Raw genomic sequence first — 21,572 nt, forward strand, 5'->3', positions numbered from 1 at the left:
TTTATAGTTTCATTTGTTTGTTTCATGTGTTTGTTTCTTTATGGTTTGTTTCACTGTTTTTGTTTTTTTTTGTCCTTTGATTTGTCACGTTTGTCTCATTCTCATTTGTTTCTTTCGTTTAATTGTTTCAACTGTTTCGTGTTTGTTTCTTTATGGTTTGTGTCACATTCATTTATTTTGGTTTGTTTGTTTGGTTGTTTCATGTGTCTTTTGGTTTGTTTATTTGTTTTGATTGTTTCGTGTTTGTTTCTTTATGGTTTGTTTCACATATTCATTTCTTTTGCTTTTGTTTGGTTATTTGTTTAAATAGTTTGGTGTGTGTTTTTTGTTTGTTTTAATATATTTGTTTCTTTTGGTTTGTTTATTTCAATTGTTTAATTTGTTTCATGTGTTCCTTTCTTTTGTTTTGTATCGCGTGTTTGGTTTTTCATGTGTGTTAGTTTATCTCCATTTGTTCATTTTTTTAAATGTAGCATACAATAACAGTAAACAAGCAAACAAATAAATATGTATTTTCTTCTTTTATTTATTATAGAAGCTGAATTTGACTACAACTTTCTATTTATTTTTCAGAACTAAAACTATAGTAGTAGACTGATTTGGCAGTGTGTGTCGTGTAAGTGTGTTGTTGTTGTGTGTCTGCCAGCTTGTCATAATATGTGTTTGCCTGTTTTCTGCAGTGGACTGCTGGGACGGTCCTGATGGGATGCCTGTAATCTACCACGGCCACACCCTCACCACCAAGATCAAGTTCAGCGATGTGCTTTACACCATCAAAGAACATGCCTTTGTTACGTCTGAGTGAGTGTAACATCCGCACAGACCAGTTCTGTGTGTTTGTGTGATGGTTTGATATTGTAATCCGTAAAAAAATGAGTGTTATGCAATAATCAAACTGCCATTCCGTTACGTGTGTTTGCACACAGCTATCCCATCATCCTCTCCATCGAGGACCACTGCAGTATCGTCCAGCAGAGAAACATGGCCACCTTCTTTAAGAAAGTCTTTGGAGAGATGCTCCTGACCAAAGCGGTGGACATCTCAGCCGACGGTCTCCCCTCGCCCAATCAGCTCAAGAGGAAGATCCTGATCAAGGTGAGAGCCCATTGGTTACACGACAGGAAGTGCAAGCCATTTTATAGATTTTCTCACATAATCACCTTTGTTTTTGAATGGATGTGTCCAGCACAAGAAGTTAGCTGAGGGAAGTGCATACGAGGAGGTGTCGTCTTCAACGCCCTACTCTGAGAACGACATCAGCAACTCCATCAAGAACGGCATCCTGTACTTGGAGGATCCCATCAACCACGTGAGATCCTCTCCATCTGCTCCCATAGAGATGATAGATCTGCTGGTGGTTTGTTGAGACTCATCATGAGTGCTTGCTGTTGTTGTCCTCACAGGAGTGGTATCCTCACTTCTTCGTTCTGACCAGCAATAAGATCTATTACTCTGAGGAGACGTCAAATAATCAAGGGAACGAGGACGAGGAGGAGCACAGAGAGGTGAGGAAAACACAAGCTCATGCACTGCAGTTTTCAGTCGTCTAATAGTTGTTTAGCTATTTTTAAATAAACGCTTTCAAATAAGTGTTGCTTACTTAAAAAAAAAAAAAAAAAAATCAGTTTCAACTAGATAAAAAAAAAAAGTTTTGAAGTTGGCTTGTGAAAGCTGGACCAGAAAGTTTAAAAGTGTAAACAAGTTTCACAAGTTTAAAATTAAGTCTGAAAAAGTTTGAAGTGGTTTTAAAAGCTTAATACAGATAGATAGATAGATAGATAGATAGACTTTTGCTGCGTCCCAATTCACATACTATCCGTCCTAAACAGTATTCGAAAATAGAATTAGTATGTCCCAAATCGTAGTATGTTTAAAAAAGTATTCCAGAGATTCCCGGATTCGGAATTCGAAGTGCGGATCAGTGCACACCCACAAGGCATTGCGCGATGAACGAGGATTCGATTAGAACTACAAACACGCATAAAAAGTGTTAAAAAACTACAAACATGGCGTATATGCACGACCAACGGACAGGTAGAGAAAGGGGTTTGAGTGATAAATAATCAGTCTGTAACCTGATAAAAAATATTTTATTAGTGTTATCCGCGTTATATTTCATGTGCAGCAACATTATGAACTTTTATAATGATAGGTTTGGTCATTAACGTTTAAATGCATAATTAAGCAAACACAAGAGCAGAGTTCTCGGCATGAAAGACTCGTGAAAGAACGTGCCTCTTCATTTCTCTCTAATACGGTAGGAAATTTAATTAAATGAAATGTAGATGATGTTAACTGTGATGATTGACAGGGCAGTTTAAACAGTGACAGGATTCAGGTAACTAAGCAACAGAGCGTCCCTTAAAGAAGCAGTTATGATGAAGTAGTATGTCCCAAAGCTTGCCTACTATTCTGCTACACACTCAAAAGTATGTACTTTTTTTCTTTACAAAAAGAGTACATAGTTTTAGTGCATAGTATATGTAGGCGCATTGGGACGCAGCAAGTGTTTCTAGCAAAACATGTTACTTGCATGTTGTTAGCATGATTAGCATGTTGTTAGCACGTTTCTAGCATGATTAGCATGTCACTAGCATGCTGTTAGCATGCTTAGCAAATTACTAGCATGATTAATAGGTTTCTAGCATGTTACTAACATGATTAGCAAGCTATTAGCATATTGTTAACATGATTAGCAAGCTATTAGCATGTTGTTAGCATGATTAGCAAGTTACTAGCATGTTACTAACATGATTAGCACATTTCAAGCATGACTAGCATGTTGTTAGCACGGTTCTATCGTGATTAACGTTACTAGCATGTTGTTAGCATGATTAGCAAGTTACTAGCATGTTGTTAGCACATTTCTAGCTAATGTATGTTACTGTCATGTTGATGGCATGTTTTAGCATGATTAGCATTTCACTACTATGTTGCTAGAATGATTGGCAAGTTACTAGGATGATTTCAGATTTCAGTAAATTGGGTTTCTCAAGCCAGCTTAATAAATTCAAGGTCTTAAATGATATAAGTCTTAATAATCATTAGGGACCGATAAACAGGGATTGCAAAATGATGTGATAATTAATCAGAAAGCTATGATTTAATGAACTAAACAGACTGCCCTGCTGAAAAAAAAAGCTAAAACCAGCCTAGGCTGGTTGGCTGGTTTTCACTGGTCAAGCTGGTCAGGCTGGTCTTAACTGGTCTTAGCTGGTCTTAGCCTGTCTTAGCTGGTCAGGCTGGTCTTATCTGGTCAGGCTGGTGTTATCTGGTCAGGCTGGTGTTAGCTGGTCAGGCTGGTCAAGCTGGTCAGGCTGGTCTTAGCTGGTTTTAGCAGGTCAAGCTGGTCTTAGCCTGTCTTAGCTGGTCAGGCTGGTGTTAGCTGGTCAGGCTGGTCTTAGCTGGTCTTAGCCTGTCTTAGCTGGTCAGGCTGGTCTTAGCTGGTCTTAGCCTGTCTTAGCTGGTCAGGCTGGTCTTAGCTGGTCAGGCTGGTCTTAGCTGGTCTTAGCTGGTCAGGCTGCTCTTGGCTGGTCTTAGCCTGTCTTAGCTGGTCAAGCTGGTCAGGCTGGTCTTAGCTGGTCTTAGCTGGTCTTAGCTGGTCAGGCTGGTCTTAGCTGGTCAAGCTGGTCTTAGCTGGTCTTAGCTGGCCAGGCTGGGTGACCAGCTAAAATCAGCAACTTCCAGCTTAAACCAGCTAAGACCAGCCTGAAAAGCTAAGCCTAGGCTGGTGTTAGCTGTTTTTCCAGCAGGGTGTTTAATGCTGTACAGGCTGCACTTTCAACATTTTACAGTCAATGAATAGCACACATTAATGCCAAGTGATTGCTTATGATCTTGCTGACGAATTATGACAGTGTTTACTCTATATTGTAGTATGTTGTAAATGGTTGTAACAGTGCAAAATTAAAATCCCTCATCTGTGTGACTGAGCAGCTGGAAGTAGTAAAGCATAAGTACTTGAAAATAAGAGTCACGCTCATGTCTTTTCTTTCCTTTCCTTTTCTTTTTTTCTTTAATCAAACTCTTGTAGAAGAAAGACTAAGAACAAAATGTAGTGCATTCAGTATATAAATTCACAAGTATTGGCACATTAATCAGTTTATTGTTTGTTTTTAAACACATTATTACAGTATCAACATCGTTGAACAAAGTTGAAGTTTAGGGGTTAGGGTTCGGGACAGCCATCTCCCATTTGAAAGTACACAATAAATTATGATTTTTAATATATTATTAAGCATACTAATATTTTAAATATTATTGTGGGTTTCAATCAGAGGTTGCGTTAGATTTTAACATTGTCCGTCATTTTGACAGACAGGGTCGTAAAACTTCCGCCATAATCCATTATTACCCGTCATTTTAATTTCATATTTTAATTATAATAACACATTTAATTATTTATTTTTGTTCACATTTTCATTTTTAATTATGAACCTACAAGACAATATAGGCTTATGCATTTATTTTGAAGAGAACAGATGAACAGATGAGACTGCCTTACTTTTCATGTTCAACACCACACCCGCAGTGACAGCTATTTTAACATAGTCTTATTATTATGACCAATATCAATTCGTAAATGATGAATGAACAGTACATGGTACCCTCCCATCCAATAACTGCAATGAAACAAAGTTTCAAATTCTGTCGATTGCATTAGGAAATTCAAGCAATAAATACCGTTTTGCCGCTCTTTAATGTGGCGTGATAGACCGCTGTAGCCGATGAGTAATCAAACGCATTGCAAAAGATTTGTGACAGTTTCATTTTTGTACTGTATCCAGTGCTCTGCTGCCACACTGGAGTGCACTCGCCATCAGCTGGACAAGGGTGGGAATTACAGCTACAAATTACAATAGATCATCCTCAGTGTAATCTGTCAGTAATTCTGTCATTGCTAAAAAAAATTCTGTCAATGATGGACAATTTTCGGTTGACGCGACCTATGGTTTTGAATAATTGAATGCTCGGATTTGAATAATTAAATGCTTTTTAAATGTGTTTTTGGTTGTGTTTTTGCACCAATTCTGTAGAATGGTCCATATAGTTTTAGTTTTGTATTGTGTCATTGAACATCCAAAGTGTGTTCTTGTGTTCCTCAGATCTGTAACGGCATGGACCAGCATGTGACTGAGAAGTGGTTTCACGGTAAGCTGGGTGCGGGACGTGACGGGCGGCAAATCGCAGAGCGTCTTCTGTCAGAGTACTGCTTGGAAACTGGAGCGCCGGACGGCTCCTTCCTGGTGCGGGAGAGTGAGACGTTTGTGGGAGACTACACACTCTCCTTCTGGTAACTACACCTCAGTTTTACCTCATCCTTCTCACAGAGCAGTAGTGGACTGATGGTTTACTAGAAAGCGTGTTTCTGGCTTGTTTTGGTTGATTTTGTGACGTCTTCTCTGGTCAGGCGGTCCGGTCGGGTTCAGCACTGCAGGATTCACTCGCGGCAGGAGGCCGGCAGTCCCAAGTTCTACCTGACGGATAACCTGGTGTTCGACACTCTGTTTGCGCTCATCACACATTACCAGCAGGTGCCTCTGCGCTGCAATGAGTTTGAGATGAAGCTGACGGAGCCAGTGCCACAAACCAACGCTCACGAGAGCAAAGAGTGAGTCTCACACTCACAACTGATGCTGCTGATAGCTGAACGGAGTTAAAGGGACAGTGCATCCTAAAATGTCAATTCTTTCATTTACTCACCCTCATGTCCTTCTAAACCTTAAAGATATTTCTATTTTATATTCTGTTAAAATTAGGGTATTGTTTGAACTTTATTGATTCCGCTTATTATATTATATAATGCTGGGCAACGATTAATCACATCCAAAATAAAAGTTTTTATTAGTATAATATGTTTTTATATATATATATATATATATATATATATATATACATACACACACACTAGGGGTGGGCATAGATTAATTTTTTTTAATCTAGATTAAATCTTGGAATTAATCTAGATTAAAATGGCTAATTTGAATTCTGCTGAAGGCATTCAGAATATGTGTGCTACCCAAATAATGACTAAAAGTAAGTCTTCGAGAACGGGCCAGGTGGCGCATTAGATCAGGCGCTCATCTCCTGTTTCCAAAATGCATCACAAACTGCTTGACAATTGCATTTACAACATAATTACCTATACAAACTTGTGTAACCAAGTACTTCTGCGCAAAAGGCTGCACGACGTGCGCGTTGCCGTTAAATACACAGACGCGCACGGGCATGGATTTCTGCGTGCATAGTCTTCCATTAAACTGCGTTGCTTTTAGAAGCGTCAATTCAGTTGTTGCATATAGTTTAATGTCTTTATTTCGGGATTATCAAAGTAAATTATAACTCAAACTTGAGATTTTACTGGGGCACAGCAGATTTTCACTGGGGCACGTGCCCCAGTAAAAAGGGTCTAGCAACGCACCTGCCCTGAAGCGGCTTCATAGCTGCATCCATGTTTGCACGTCTCATTTGATGTGGTAATTTCACAGAAGTTGAAGACTCGTTCTCGCCCCCTACAGTGCAATTCGACTAGGTATACGTCATCCGCGCTAAAATATCAAGGTGAAAGTCATCATATCTTGCGTAGTTTAGACCCAGCTCCCAACCCAACTTTGAGAATAGATTAACGGCGATATTTTTTTTTTATCGCCCGATAAGAGTCTCACGTTAACGCAGATAACGGCCCACCACTAATATATACACACACAAATACACATATACACACACATATATATATATATATATAATTAGAATAGAAAATGAAGTCAATTATATAATATGCAAATGTATTTATTTATTGACAAACCTCAAAATCTCTGTTTTGAACTCTGTTCAAAAGTTTGGGGTTAGTAATGTTTGGTAAGATGTTTTTGAAAGAATCTCTTCAGCTCACAAAGGCTGCCTTTATTTGATCAAATATACAGTAATATTGTAAAACATATTACAGTTTAAAATAACTGTTTTTCAGTGTAAATCTGTTAAAATGTAATTTATTACTGTGACTAAAGCTGAATTTTCAGCATCATTACTCTAATCGTTAGTGTGACATGATTCTTCAGAAATCAATCTAATATACCGATTTGCTGCTTAAGAAAAAAATCAGATTATGTATGTATAATATGTGGAAACCATTACAGATTTTATTTCAGGATTCTTGCATGAATAGAAAGTTCAAAAGAACAGCGTTTATTTAAAACAAAGTAGCTTTTGTAACATTATAAATGTTTTTACTGTCACTTCTGAAAGATTTAATCCATCCTTGATGAACAGAAGTAATTTATTTGTTTGTTTTCTTTTGAAGTAAGCTGTCTTGTGAATGGTAGAGTACATCTTGTAGGGAATAACAGCAGCAGGTCTGGAGCAGGGGTTTGTGTGCTGCTTCCTGTCGTCCCAGTGTTTTCCCAGTCTAATTTCAGCGTGTGTTGTGTGTGTTTTCCGTGCAGGTGGTACCACGCTTGTCTGTCCCGCAGTCAGGCTGAAAACATGTTGATGAGAGTCCCACGTGACGGGGCTTTCCTCGTTAGGAAGAGAACAGAATTCAACTCTTTCGCCATTTCCTTCCGGTGAGATCCAGACTCCAGCTTTCATGTTTTATTGTGTCCTTGTTTCTGTAGTTTTTCCTCATTCTCTCTCTTTTTTTATCTTGTTTGCTCTCTCAGGGCGGAGGGCAAGATAAAGCACTGCCGTGTGCAGCAGGAGGGACAGACGGTGGTTTTGGGCACCTCTGAGTTTGACAGTTTAGTAGATTTAATCAGTTACTATGAGAAGCATCCACTGTACCGCAAGATGAAGCTACGCTACCCCATCAATGAGGAAACACTGGAGAAGATCGGCACTGCTGTGAGTGATCTGCATACTAGACCCATTACATCTAATCTGTGGTTAAAGGGAAAGTCCACCTGCAAATTTAGATTCTGTCATCATTTCTCTCACCCTCAAACCTGAATGACTTTCAGAAAAGGAATTTGACGTTTTGAAATTTAAGTCCTGGAAAACCCCTGAAATAAGCAATATTCTTGAAGAGGTACTTGAAAAGTTCTGAAATTGTAGAAGGACAATGTATCTATGAAAGAAGTGTTTAATTTTGACAATAAGCAAATCTTTTTACGCAAAATTCACACAATTTAAAAAGCATTTACCTCTTTTTGCTTATTGCAGTTAATGTCATAAAACTAGTGAGCTAAGCCAGTAGTAGTGCTGACAGTGTTGTTTAAACATGGCTGAAGATGCGGAAAGAGGAACAGATTAATTAACTCATTCCGATTCAGTGATCCGAAGTCCCAATCTGAATCGAATGATTCATGAACCTGCAGCGAAGTCCTGATCTGAATCAAATAATTTGTGATCCGAAGTCCCGATCTTAAGTAAATGATTTGTGATCCTGCACCAAAGCCCCGATCTGAATCAAATAATTTGCGATCCCAAGTCTGATCTAAATCAAATAATTTGTGAAACCGCTCCAAAGTTCCAATCTGAATCAAATGATTTGCAAACCCACTCCGAAGTTCTGATCTGAATCAAATGATTTACAATCCTGCACCAAAACCTCGATCTGAATCAAATAATTTGCGTTCCCAAGTTCTGATCTTAAGCAAATGATTTGCAAACCCACTCCGAAGTTCTGATCTTAAGCAAATGATTTGTGATCCTGCACCAAAACCCCCGATCTGAATAAAATTATTTGCGATCCCAAGTTCCGATCTCAATCAAATGATTTGCAAACCCGTTCCGAAGTCCCGATCTAAAGCAAATGATTTGTGAACCTGTTCTGAAGTCCCGATCTGAATCAAATGATTTGCGAACCCACTTCAGAGTTCCGATCTAAAGCAAATGATTTGTGATTCTGTACTAAAGCCCTGATCTGAATCAAATAATTTGGAGTTTAGAAAATCTCAGTTTCAACCCTCAATATGTGCATTTTAACATCATTACAAGCAATTGATGAAATGAGCGAAAATGAATGGTCCTTCAATTTGATCTGTTTTTTGCTAGTGAATCGCTTGATCTCACAAGTTTGAATCAATCAGAGCAGTTCCAGCATAAATGACTTCGGAACGGGTTTGCAAATCATTTGATTCAGATCAGGACTTCGGAACAGGTTTGCAAATCATTTGATTCAGATCGGGACTTCGGAACAGGTTTGCAAATCATTTGATTCAGATCAGGACTTCGGTGCAGGTTCACAAATCATTTGCTTTAGATCGGGACTTCGGAACGGGTTTGCAAATCATTTGATTCAGATCGGGACTTCGGAACGGGTTTGCAAATCATTTGATTCAGATCGGGACTTCGGAACGGGTTTGCAAATCATTTGATTCAGATCGGGACTTCGGAACGGGTTCGCAAATCATTTGATTCAGATCGGGACTTCGGAACGGGTTCGCAAATCATTTGATTCAGATCGGGACTTCGGAACGGGTTCGCAAATCATTTGATTCAGATCGGGACTTCGGAACGGGTTTGCAAATCATTTGATTCAGATCGGGACTTCGGAACGGGTTTGCAAATCATTTGATTCAGATCGGGACTTCGGAACGGGTTCGCAAATCATTTGATTCAGATCGGGACTTCGGAAAGGGGTTCGCAAATCATTTGATTCAGATCGGGACTTCGGTGCAGGTTCTCAAATCATTTGATTCAGATCGGGACTTCGGAACGGGTTTGCAAATCATTTGATTCAGATCGGGACTTCGGAACGGGTTTGCAAATCATTTGATTCAGATCGGGACTTCGGAACGGGTTTGCAAATCATTTGATTCAGATCGGGACTTCGGGGCAGGTTCACAAATCATTTGATTCAGATCGGGACTTCGGAACGGGTTCGCAAATCATTTGCTTTAGATCAGAACTTTGGAGTGGGTTAGAGAATCCGTTGATTCAGATTGGGACTTCAGATCACGAATCATTTGATTTAGATCGGGTCTCAGTGCAGGATCATGAATCACTTGCTTTGATCGGAACTTCGGAGCGGGTTTGTGAATCATTTGATTCTGATTGGAACTTTGGATCACAAATTATTTGATTCAGATAAGGACTTCGCTGCAGGTTCGTGAATCATTTGATTCAGATTGAGACTTCGGAACACGAATCGTTTAATTCAGATCGGGACTTCGGTGCAGAATTGCAAATCACTTGCTTTAAATCGGAACTAACCCACTCCACTAAATTGGAGTGGGTTAGAGAATCCGTTGATTCAGATTGGGACTTCAGATCGCGAATCATTTGATTTAGATTGGGTCTCAGTGCAGGATCGTGAATCACTTGCTTTGATCAGAACTTCGGAGCGGGTTTGCGAATCATTTGATTCAGATCAGAACTTCGGAGCAGGTTCGTGAATATTTGATTCTGATTGGGACTTCAGATTGCAAATCATTTGCTTTAGATTGCGACTTTGGAACGGGTTCGCGAATCATTTGATTTAGATCAGAACTTTGGAGTGGGTTTGCAAATCATTTGATTCAGCTTGGGACTTTGATGCAGGTTTGTAAATCATTTGATTCAGATCGGAACTTCAGAGCAAGGTCACGAATATTTGATTTTGATTGGGACTTCGGATCGCAAATTAGTTGATTTAGATCAGGACTTCGGTTCAGGTTTGCAAATCATTTGATTCAGATCAGTACTTCGGTGCAGGTTTGAGGATCATTTGTTTTGTTTCATATCAGGATTTCTGACCAATTTCTATCTTTATTTCTGTTTTTTTTTTTCTTAAAGAGTAGAAAGCATCAAATTATTAAGATAGTACAGTTAAGTATAAAGTATAAGTTAAGTATAAGTAAAGTATACACAAATACAAATCTCTTAAAGTTAACCCAGGTTGTACTATAGTAAAACTGAAGTATACTCTGTAATACTTTAGTAATAATACTTTGCATGTGCTTTTTATTTTTTAGAATTTGAAATAGAAGACATTGTTTGATAAGTGAGATCTCTGACTCAAAAAGTCCTTGACAATTAAGAAAATAGATCTTAAAAAGTCCTGGAATTTCTTTTTTTTTTTTTTTTTTTTCATTGTATCTGTACGAACCCTATGTTAACCAAACCAAAAAAAAAAAAAAAAAACACTTATACATTTCTCTAAATATCTTTTATGTTCTACAGAAGAAAGTCAGTCATACAGTTTTAGTACAAATGGGAACAGAATGGCAGAATGGTCATGTTTGGGTGAACTGTCTCTTTAAGGATGCACCAGTATAGTGTTTTGGGACTGATAACAAAACAAATTGATACTTAATTAAAAGCATGTAGAAACTTAGCTGGCATGTAGCTAAGGTAAATTGTGAAGCACTTTGGCCAACAAAATTGCATTAAAAGGTGCTATATAAATAAATAAGTTAAAGTTAAATAAGTATATAGGTAATTTGACCACATGCATACTGAACTCTTGATCTGTCTGGCTGTGATTAGTTCAGTGTGGGCAGTTAAAATAATTTGTTGTGGGAGGTGTGTGTTTAGTTAACTTCCTTCAGCTTGTTTGTTGTTAACAGGTGTGTTTGAGTTTCTCAGGATGCGGTTAGCCTATAGTTAGTATCAAGAGAACAAATGTAGGTTTGCTGCGGTGTCAGACTGCACACCTACAGACCGATGCATACTGACACAGAATTGACCAGATCTGGCTGAAATCCCCTACACCTCTAGTGGCATTGGTGGCTTTTTAAGCAGTTTCCAGGAGTCACAGTTTGACAGGTTTATTTCAGTTCACCAGATGATCTTCAGATCTTCTGAAGAAAGATGTTTAAAATAAGAAGTTCATCCTAATTTATCTTAAAAAAAAAAAAGTAACTAAATTTCTTTAAAAAATAAGGTAACCCTTTAGTTTAGGGACCGGTTTTCACTATTAACTAGTTGCTTATTAGCATACATATTACTAGCATATTGGCTATTTGTTGATAAATTGGCTGTAAAAAAAAACGCGTCTCTGTGGTCAGCCTAGGGTCCGAGATGTGCCAAAAAAAAATAAAAAATCGGTGCTATCAACCATTCCACAGAAAAACAAACAGTGCTCCAACCAATCAGCGTCAGGGGGTTGGTGTTGAGTACTTTCGTACTGGTGCAGGGATGTGAGGGAGGCGGAGTGAAAGTCCACAACACCAAACCCCTGACGGTGATTGGTTGGAACAGATGAATGTGACACTTTGTTTCAGCCTAGAATCGCTGATACAACCTTTAATCCTACACCACACCTCAGTTTAGCAACTACCTTACTAACTCCATTGGGTTCAGTCACTCTAAAACTGGTGCAACAGAAATAGAAATACCATTTTATATACATGAATTATGTTTAGTAGCTTGCTAATCATGCCAGAAACATGTTAGCAACATGCTAATCATGATAGAAACATGTTAGAAACATGCTAGCAACTTGCAAATCAGCCTAAAAACATGTTAGCAAATTGATTATGTTAGAAACATGCTGTAAACATGCTAGCAACTTGCTAATCAGCCTAAAAACATGTTAGCAAATTGATTATGTTAGAAACATGCTGTAAACATGCTAGCAACTTGCTAATCAACCTAAAAACATGTTAGCAAATTGATTATGTTAGAGACATGCTGTAAACATGCTAGCAACTTGCTAATCAACCTAAAAACATGTTAGCAAATTGATTATGTTAGAAACATGCTGTAAACATGCTAGCAACTTGCTAATCAACCTAAAAACATGTTAGCAAATTGATTATGTTAGAAACATGCTAGCAACTTGCTGATCAGCCTAAAAACATGTTAGCAAATTGATTGTTAGTCACATGCTGGAAACATGCTAGCAACCTGTTAATCATGTTAGAAACTTGCTTATGTTAGAAACATGCTAGCAACTTGCTAATCAGCCTAAAAACATGTTAGCAGATTGATTATGTTAGAGACATGCTGTAAACATGCTAGCAACTTGTTAATCATGATAGAAACATGTTAGAAACATGCTAGCAACTTGCTAATCAGCCTAAAAACATGTTAGCAGATTGATTATGTTAGAAACATGCTAGCAACTTGCTGATCAGCCTAAAAACATGTTAGCAGATTGATTATGTTAGAGACATGCTGTAAACATGCTAGCAACTTGTTAATCATGATAGAAACATGTTAGAAACATGCTAGCAACTTGCTAATCAGCCTAAAAACATGTTAGCAGATTGATTGTTAGGAATATGCTAGCAACTTGCTAATCAGCCTAAAAACATGTTAGCAGATTGATTATGTTAGAGACATGCTGTAAACATGCTAGCAACTTGTTAATCATGATAGAAACATGTTAGAAACATGCTAGCAACTTGCTAATCAGCCTAAAAACATGTTAGCAGATTGATTATGTTAGAAACATGCTAGCAACGTGCTGATCAGCCTAAAAACATGTTAGCAGATTGATTATGTTATAGACATGCTGTAAACATGCTAGCAACTTGTTAATCATGATAGAAACATGTTAGAAACATGCTAGCAACTTGCTAATCAGCCTAAAAACATGTTAGCAGATTGATTATGTTAGGAATATGCTAGCAACTTGCTAATCAGCCTAAAAACATGTTAGCAGATTGATTATGTTAGAGACATGCTGTAAACATGCTAGCAACTTGTTAATCATGATAGAAACATGTTAGAAACATGCTAGCAACTTGCTAATCAGCCTAAAAACATGTTAGCAGATTGATTATGTTAGAAACATGCTAGCAACTTGCTGATCAGCCTAAAAACATGTTAGCAGATTGATTATGTTAGGAACATGCTAGCAACTTGCTAATCAGCCTAAAAACATGTTAGCAGATTGATTGTTAGGAACATGCTAGCAACTTGCTAATCAGCCTAAAAACATGTTAGAAGATTGATTATGTTAGAAACATGCTGTAAACATGCTAGCAACTTGTTAATCATGATAGAAGCATGTTACAAACATGCTAGCAACTTGCTAATCAGCCTAAAAACATGTTAGCAGATTGATTATGTTAGAAACATGCTAGCAACTTGCTGATCAGCCTAAAAACATGTTAGCAGATTGATTGTTAGGAACATGCTAGCAACTTGCTAATCAGCCTAAAAACATGTTAGAAGATTGATTATGTTAGAAACATGCTAGCAACTTGCTGATCAGCCTAAAAACATGTTAGCAGATTGATTATGTTAGGAATATGCTAGCAACTTGCTAATCAGCCTAAAAACATGTTAGCAGATTGATTATGTTAGAGACATGCTGTAAACATGCTAGCAACTTGTTAATCATGATAGAAACATGTTAGAAACATGCTAGCAACTTGCTAATCAGCCTAAAAACATGTTAGCAGATTGATTATGTTAGAAACATGCTAGCAACTTGCTGATCAGCCTAAAAACATGTTAGCAGATTGATTATGTTAGGAACATGCTAGCAACTTGCTAATCAGCCTAAAAACATGTTAGCAGATTGATTGTTAGGAACATGCTAGCAACTTGCTAATCAGCCTAAGAACATGTTAGAAGATTGATTGTTAGGAACATGCTAGCAACTTGCTAATCAGCCTAAAAACATGTTAGAAGATTGATTATGTTAGAAACATGCTGTAAACATGCTAGCAACTTGTTAATCATGATAGAAGCATGTTACAAACATGCTAGCAACTTGCTAATCAGCCTAAAAACATGTTAGCAGATTGATTATGTTAGAAACATGCTAGCAACTTGCTGATCAGCCTAAAAACATGTTAGCAGATTGATTATGTTAGGAATATGCTAGCAACTTGCTAATCAGCCTAAAAACATGTTAGCAGATTGATTATGTTAGAGACATGCTGTAAACATGCTAGCAACTTGTTAATCATGATAGAAACATGTTAGAAACATGCTAGCAACTTGCTAATCAGCCTAAAAACATGTTAGCAGATTGATTATGTTAGAAACATGCTAGCAACTTGCTGATCAGCCTAAAAACATGTTAGCAGATTGATTATGTTAGGAACATGCTAGCAACTTGCTAATCAGCCTAAAAACATGTTAGCAGATTGATTGTTAGGAACATGCTAGCAACTTGCTAATCAGCCTAAAAACATGTTAGAAGATTGATTATGTTAGAAACATGCTGTAAACATGCTAGCAACTTGTTAATCATGATAGAAGCATGTTACAAACATGCTAGCAACTTGCTAATCAGCCTAAAACATGTTAGCAAATTGATTGTTAGTCACATGCTGGAAACATGCTAACAACTTGCTAATAATGCTAGAAACATGTTATGTGCTAGTAACTTGCCTATCAGCCTAGAAACATGCTAGCAACTTGATTATGTTAGACACATGCTGTAAACATGCTAGCAACTTACTAATCATGATAGAAACATGTTAGCAACTTGGTAATAATGCTAGAAACATGTTAGAAATGTGTTAATCATGCTAGCAACTTGCTAGTCTGCCTAGAAACATGCTAGCAACTTGCTAGTCAGTCTAGAAACATACTAGCAACTTGATTATGTTATAAACATGCTAGCAACTTACTAATCATGATAGAAACATGTTAGAAATGTGTTAGCAACTTGCTAATCATGTTATAAACATGCTGGAAACATGCTAATCATGTTGGAAACATGCTAGCAACTTACTAATCATGATAGAAACATGTTAAAAATGTGCTAGCAACTTACTAATCATGCTAGAAACGTACTAAACATGTTAGAAAAATGTTAGAATCATGTTAACTACATTCTAATCATGCTAGCAACATGCTAATCATCTAATCTGTCTATATGAAATTCAAACTTTAAGCTTTTACAGCTGCTTTAAACTTTCAAGCTAGGCTTTCTCAAGCCAACCTAAAGTCTTTTTTTATCTAGTTTTTTTTTTTCTTGAAGTTTTGTGAATCTGGCTTTAGTCAGTCCTCTACCTTTAATAATTGGTCATTTTAAGCAAGAAGAAATTGACTCAAAACCGCTGTTCCGTTATTTGAAAGAACTAGATAGAAGGTTGTTGCACTGGATCTGCCTCTGTTATTGTGGTTTTGGATTTTAGATTTACCTATTAATTGTTAGTCGGCCTGTTCACTGTCAGGTCGTTTTTTAACTGTGTTAAAGTGAAACATCTCTCTGTTTCTGTCTGTGTGCAGGAGCCTGATTATGGATCTCTGTATGAGGGCCGTAACCCTGGATTCTATGTGGAAGCCAATCAGATGCCCACATTTAAGGTAGCTCTGCTCTCCAGCTGCATCTACAGAGTGTTTCTCATGCGGTCCAGTGTAGTTCATGACGGTTCTGTCTGTGTTTGTGTGTGTGTGAGCAGTGCACAGTACGAGCCATGTATGAATACAAAGCCCAGCGGGATGATGAACTGTCCTTCAGTAAGAATGCCATCATTCAGAATGTGGACAAACAGGAAGGAGGCTGGTGAGTACAAGACACTGTCAATACACACAGATCACAATTCAGTATGAAGTAACCCTGATGACCTTTTTTTAAGTCTCTTATGGTCATCAAAGTTCTGTTTATTTCTTCAAAAATAAAAGTATTGAACATTTATTTTATGGTTTCAGTTAAGCTAATTAATGTCTCTTTAATTGACGTGGAGAACGTGCTCATTTGTGTCACTTGGCCACAGAAATAAAGTGCTGAACTTGACTCAAGTGACATAAACACCAAAATGAAGAAGTAGTTATAGAATACAGAAGTGCTAAATAGGGGTCAGTAATTAGGCAGAGAAACTAAATTAAAAGCAAGTAACTAAGAACCAGTGACATCAGACCTCAGACTTTGTCTAATGATAACCAAACAGAGGAACAATATCATTATAATGACTTTCAGAACAACTTTACTTCCAGCTGATGAACTATAAAAACATTGACAGCCAATCAGAAGCTCTAAATAGAAGAGACTTCTTTACAAAAACATTAAAAATCTTACTGTCCAAAAACTTTTAACTGGTAGTGTATGTATATTTATTTATTTATTTATTTATTTATTTATTTATTTATAACTAAAAACTTGTGCGTTAATTAGGCTAGAAACATGCTAGTGTCTTGCTAATCATGTTAGAAACATGCTAGCAACATGTTAATAATGCTAACATGCTATCAACATGCTTGTAACACGCTACTGACATGTTAATGTTACAAACATGTTAGAAACATGTTAGTAACTTGCTAATCATGTTAGCTGCTACTTAGTTGCTTATGTTAACAACAGGCTACTAAAGTTAACATCTTGTTAGCGACATGTTAGTAACAGGCTAATCATGTTAGAAACATGTTAACAACATGTTAATTAGGTTAGAAACATGCTAGAAACGTGTTAATGTTAATTGTTAAAAACATGCTAGTTTCTTGCTAATCGTGTTACAAACATGTTAGTAACTGGCTAATCATGTTAGCTACATGCTACTTAGTTGCTTATGTTAACAACAGGCTACTAAAGTTAACATCATTTTAACGACATGTTAATAACAGGCTAATCTTGTTAGAAACATGTTAATAACTTGCTAATCATGTTAGAAACCTGTTAACAACATGTTAATTAGGTTAGAAACATGTTAGAAACATGTTAACGTTAATTGTTAAAAACATGCTAGTGTCTTGCTAATCATGTTAGAAACATGCTAACAACATGTTAATGATGTTAGCAACACACTGTTAATGTTACAAACATGTTACAAACATGTTAGCAACATGTTAATCATGTTAGAGTCATGTTAACAACAGGCTACTAATGCTGCTACTAAACATGCTAATGACCTAATTATGTTAGCAACATGCTAGTAACAGGCTAATCATGTTAGAAATAAGTTCATGACATGTTAATCATGTTAGTAACATGTTAACTCGCTAATAATGCTAGAAACATGCCACTAATTTGTTAATCATGTTAACAACAGGCTACTAATGTTAACATGCTAGTGACATTCTAATCGTGCTAACAACATGTTAGTAACAGGTTAATCATGCTAGAAACATGCTTACAAGATGTTCATTAGGTTAAAACATGTTAACAACATGTTAATCATGTTAGTAACTTGCTAATCATGATAGTAATACTAACATCATGTTAGCGCCATTCTAATCATGCTAGCTACACGTTAGTAACATGCTAATCATGGTAGAAACATGCTAACAACATGTTAATGATGCTAACAACATGCTATCAGCATGTTAGAAACATGCTAATCATGCAAATAACTTGTTAATCATGTTAGAAGCATGATATAAACTTGCTAATCATGCTAACAACATGCTACTAATGTTAACATGCTAGTGACATTCTAATCGCGTTAACGATTAACATGTTAATAAAGCTAACAAAATGCCAGTCATGCTAGAAACATACTAGAAACATGCTAACGACATGCTAATCATGCTAATAACGTGCAAATAGCTTGCTAATCATGTTAAAAACATGCTAATTAGATTAGAAACATGTTAATCATGTTATTAACTTGCTAATCATGTTAGAAACATACTAACATGTTGTAAGCATGATTAGCAGGGTATTAGCATGTTTTTAACATTATTAACATGTTAATATGCTAACAAAATGCAAGTCATGCTAGAAACATACTAGAAACATGCTAACAACATGCTAATCATGCTAATAATGTGCACATAGCTTGCTAATCATGTTAAAAACTTGCTAACAACATGCTAATTAGATTAGAAACATGTTAATCATGTTAGTAAATTGTTAATCATGATAAAACGTTTTAATGACATGTTAATCATGTTAGTAACATGCTAATAACTTGTTCACTAAGTTAAAAACATGTTAACAATATGCTAATCAGGCTAAAAACATGTTAACAAGTTAATCATGCTAGTAACTTGCTAATCATGATAGTAATAGTAACATCATGCTAGCGACATTCTAGTCATGCTAGCTACATGCTACAACATGTTAATCTTGTAGAAACATGTTAGTGCCTTGCAAATCATGTTAGAAACCTGTTAACATGTTAATGATGCTAACAACATGCTATCAACATGTTAGAAACATGCTAATGACAGGCTAATCGTGTTAACAGGCTACTTATGTTAACATCATGCTAGCGACATTCTAATCATGCTAGTAACGGGTTAATCAGGCTAAAAACATGTTAACAATATGCTAACAATGTGTTAATCATGTTAAAAATACGTTAACAACATGCTAACAATATGCTAAGCAGGCTAGAAACATGTGAACAACATGTTAATCATGCTAGTAACTCGTTAATCATGTTAATCAGGCTAGTAACTTGTTAATCATGATAGTAATTCTAACATCATGCTAGCAACATTCTAATCATGCTAGCTACACATTAGGAACATGCTAATCATGTTAGAAACATGCTAGAAACATGTTAATGATGCTAGCAACACCTTAATCATGTTAAAAAACATGTTAGCAACATGTTAATCATGTTAACAAAATGTTAATCATGCTAGAAACATGTTAGCAACTTGCTAATCATGGTAGCCACATGCTAGTAACATGCGAAATAAGTTAAAACATGCTAGAAAAATGCCAAAACATGCTATCTATCCATTTATCCATCTGACAGACTGCATTGCCTTCAAAACATTCAAGCTTTATGCATTACTTTAAACTTCAATATTTTTTTGGACTAAAAACCATAAAATTTCTACAATTTCTAAAACTTTTCAACTTTTTCACACTTTCTGATCAGGCTTTTTCAAGCCAATTTTTATCTAGTTGTATATTGCGATCAGTGCAATGCACGGTTTGAATTTCCAACAATAATGACTAGCTAGCCAGAAAGTCACATTTCCTTGACAAAGCCTATTTTTACCTGGTTCTTGTTTTGGTTCCCAAACGACGTGAGGAGTGTGAAAACGTGTGTGTGTGTTGTCCACTCAGGTGGAAGGGAGACTACGGCGGTAAGAAGCAACTGTGGTTCCCAGCGAATTACGTTGAGGAAATCAGCCCGACGGCGGTGGAGCCGGACAGATCTGTGAGTGGAGCGTGTGTGTGTGTGTGTGTGTGTGTGTGTGTGTGTCAGACGCGTGTGTTGGTGTTTGTTGTTGTTGTGTTGTGGCGCTCTGGGCTCTGACCTTTACCCCCGTTCTCTCTCTGCTCTCCACACTCGCTCAGCAGGCCACAGAGAACAGTCCTCTGGGAGATCTCCTGAGAGGAAGTGTGGACGTGTCTTCCTGTCAGATCGGTGAGTGTGTGTGTGATCCTCTTCCCTGATACAAACTCAGTCATCATCGTTGTTTGAGACACTTACAAAGACACACACATGTTTGTTTCACTGTGTTAGTTGAGGACATCGCATTAGACTTCCAGTGACTTTATTTTTTTTAGCAGGTTAATGATATTTTCTATTAGCTAACTCGGCCTAACCCTCACACAAACATGTGCACAACACTGGATTTACATCAACAACATATTTTGGCTGATTTATAAGCCTTTTAAACTAGCAAGGACCAGTATAATATCCTCACTTAGTGGGTTTTCAAAGTATTTCACAATATAAGTGAGGACATTGACTCTCTAAAGTATAGTCAAAACATATACACACACGTATTGTTTGAATTTAGATTAGAGCAGTCTGAAGATTTATTTTTTTTTTTTTTTAGCTATATTTAATCAGTTTGGTTTATTTTTCCCTATAATACTACATTTCATTTTCAGAAATAAATAAATATATACTACCAGTTACAAACTTTTGGACAAGAAGTCTCTTCTGCTCACCAAGCCTGCACTTGTTTGATCCAAAGTACAGGAAAAACAGTACAATTGTGAAATATTTTTACTATTTAAAATACCTGCTTTCTAATTGAATATTTTTTTAAATGTAATTTATTCATGTGATACAAAGCTGCATTTTCAGCATCATTACTGCAGTATTCAGTGTCACATGATGCTTCAGAAATCATTGTAATATGCTGATTTGCTGTTCAAGAAACATTATTATTATTGTTATTAATATTTTAAAAAGTTGAGTAAAAATTTTTTCAGGATTCTTTGTATAGAAAGATCCAAAGATCATTTATTTGAAATAAAAAAACTTTCATTTTACACTATACAATTCAAAAGATTGGAGCCAGTTTTTTTATCATTTCTATAATAAGAAATTATTAAAATTAATACTTTTATTGCTTTAAATTGATCAAAAGTGATAATAAAGACATTTATAATGTTAAAATATTTCTATTTGAGATCGCTGTTCTTTTGAACTTTCTACTCATCAAAGAATCCTGAATTCTACTTGGCTGTTTTCAATAATAATAATAATAATAATAATAATAATAATATATTAATATATTAGGGGTGGGCATAGATCAATTTTTTTAATCTATATTAAATCTTGGAATTAATCTAGATTAAAATGGCTAATTTGAATTCTGCTGAAGGCATTCAGAATATGTGTGCTACCCAAATAATGACTAAAAGTAAGTCTTCGAGAACGGGCCAGGTGGCGCATTAGATCAGGCGTTCATCTCCTGTTTCCAAAATCCAACACAAACTGCTTGACAATTGCATTTACAACATAATTACCTATACAAACTTGTGTAACCAAGTACTTCTGCGCAAAAGGCTGCACGCCGTGCGCGTTGCCGTTAAATACACAGACGCGCACGGGCATGGATTTCTGCGTACATAGTCTTCCATTAAACTGCGTTGCTTTTAGAAG

At 36.6% G+C, this 21,572-nt stretch overlaps 1 protein-coding gene across 1 annotated transcript in view; it reads left to right on the top strand.

Annotated features, from left to right (window-relative positions):
• plcg1 (phospholipase C, gamma 1) overlaps positions 1 to 21,572 on the top strand; it is an 86,065-nt gene that overhangs the window by 46,976 nt on the left and 17,517 nt on the right. The window contains 13 exon segments of the mRNA XM_073823799.1: positions 681 to 801; positions 927 to 1,095; positions 1,187 to 1,309; positions 1,404 to 1,505; positions 5,106 to 5,293; positions 5,411 to 5,611; positions 7,443 to 7,562; positions 7,659 to 7,839; positions 16,060 to 16,137; positions 16,233 to 16,336; positions 19,793 to 19,886; positions 20,030 to 20,100; positions 20,240 to 20,271. Of these exon segments, the coding sequence (XP_073679900.1) occupies positions 681 to 801; positions 927 to 1,095; positions 1,187 to 1,309; positions 1,404 to 1,505; positions 5,106 to 5,293; positions 5,411 to 5,611; positions 7,443 to 7,562; positions 7,659 to 7,839; positions 16,060 to 16,137; positions 16,233 to 16,336; positions 19,793 to 19,886; positions 20,030 to 20,100; positions 20,240 to 20,271 (1,584 nt within the window).

The sequence above is a fragment of the Garra rufa genome, chromosome 18, assembly GCF_049309525.1.
Source record: "Garra rufa chromosome 18, GarRuf1.0, whole genome shotgun sequence".
Lineage (NCBI taxonomy): Eukaryota > Metazoa > Chordata > Actinopteri > Cypriniformes > Cyprinidae > Garra > Garra rufa.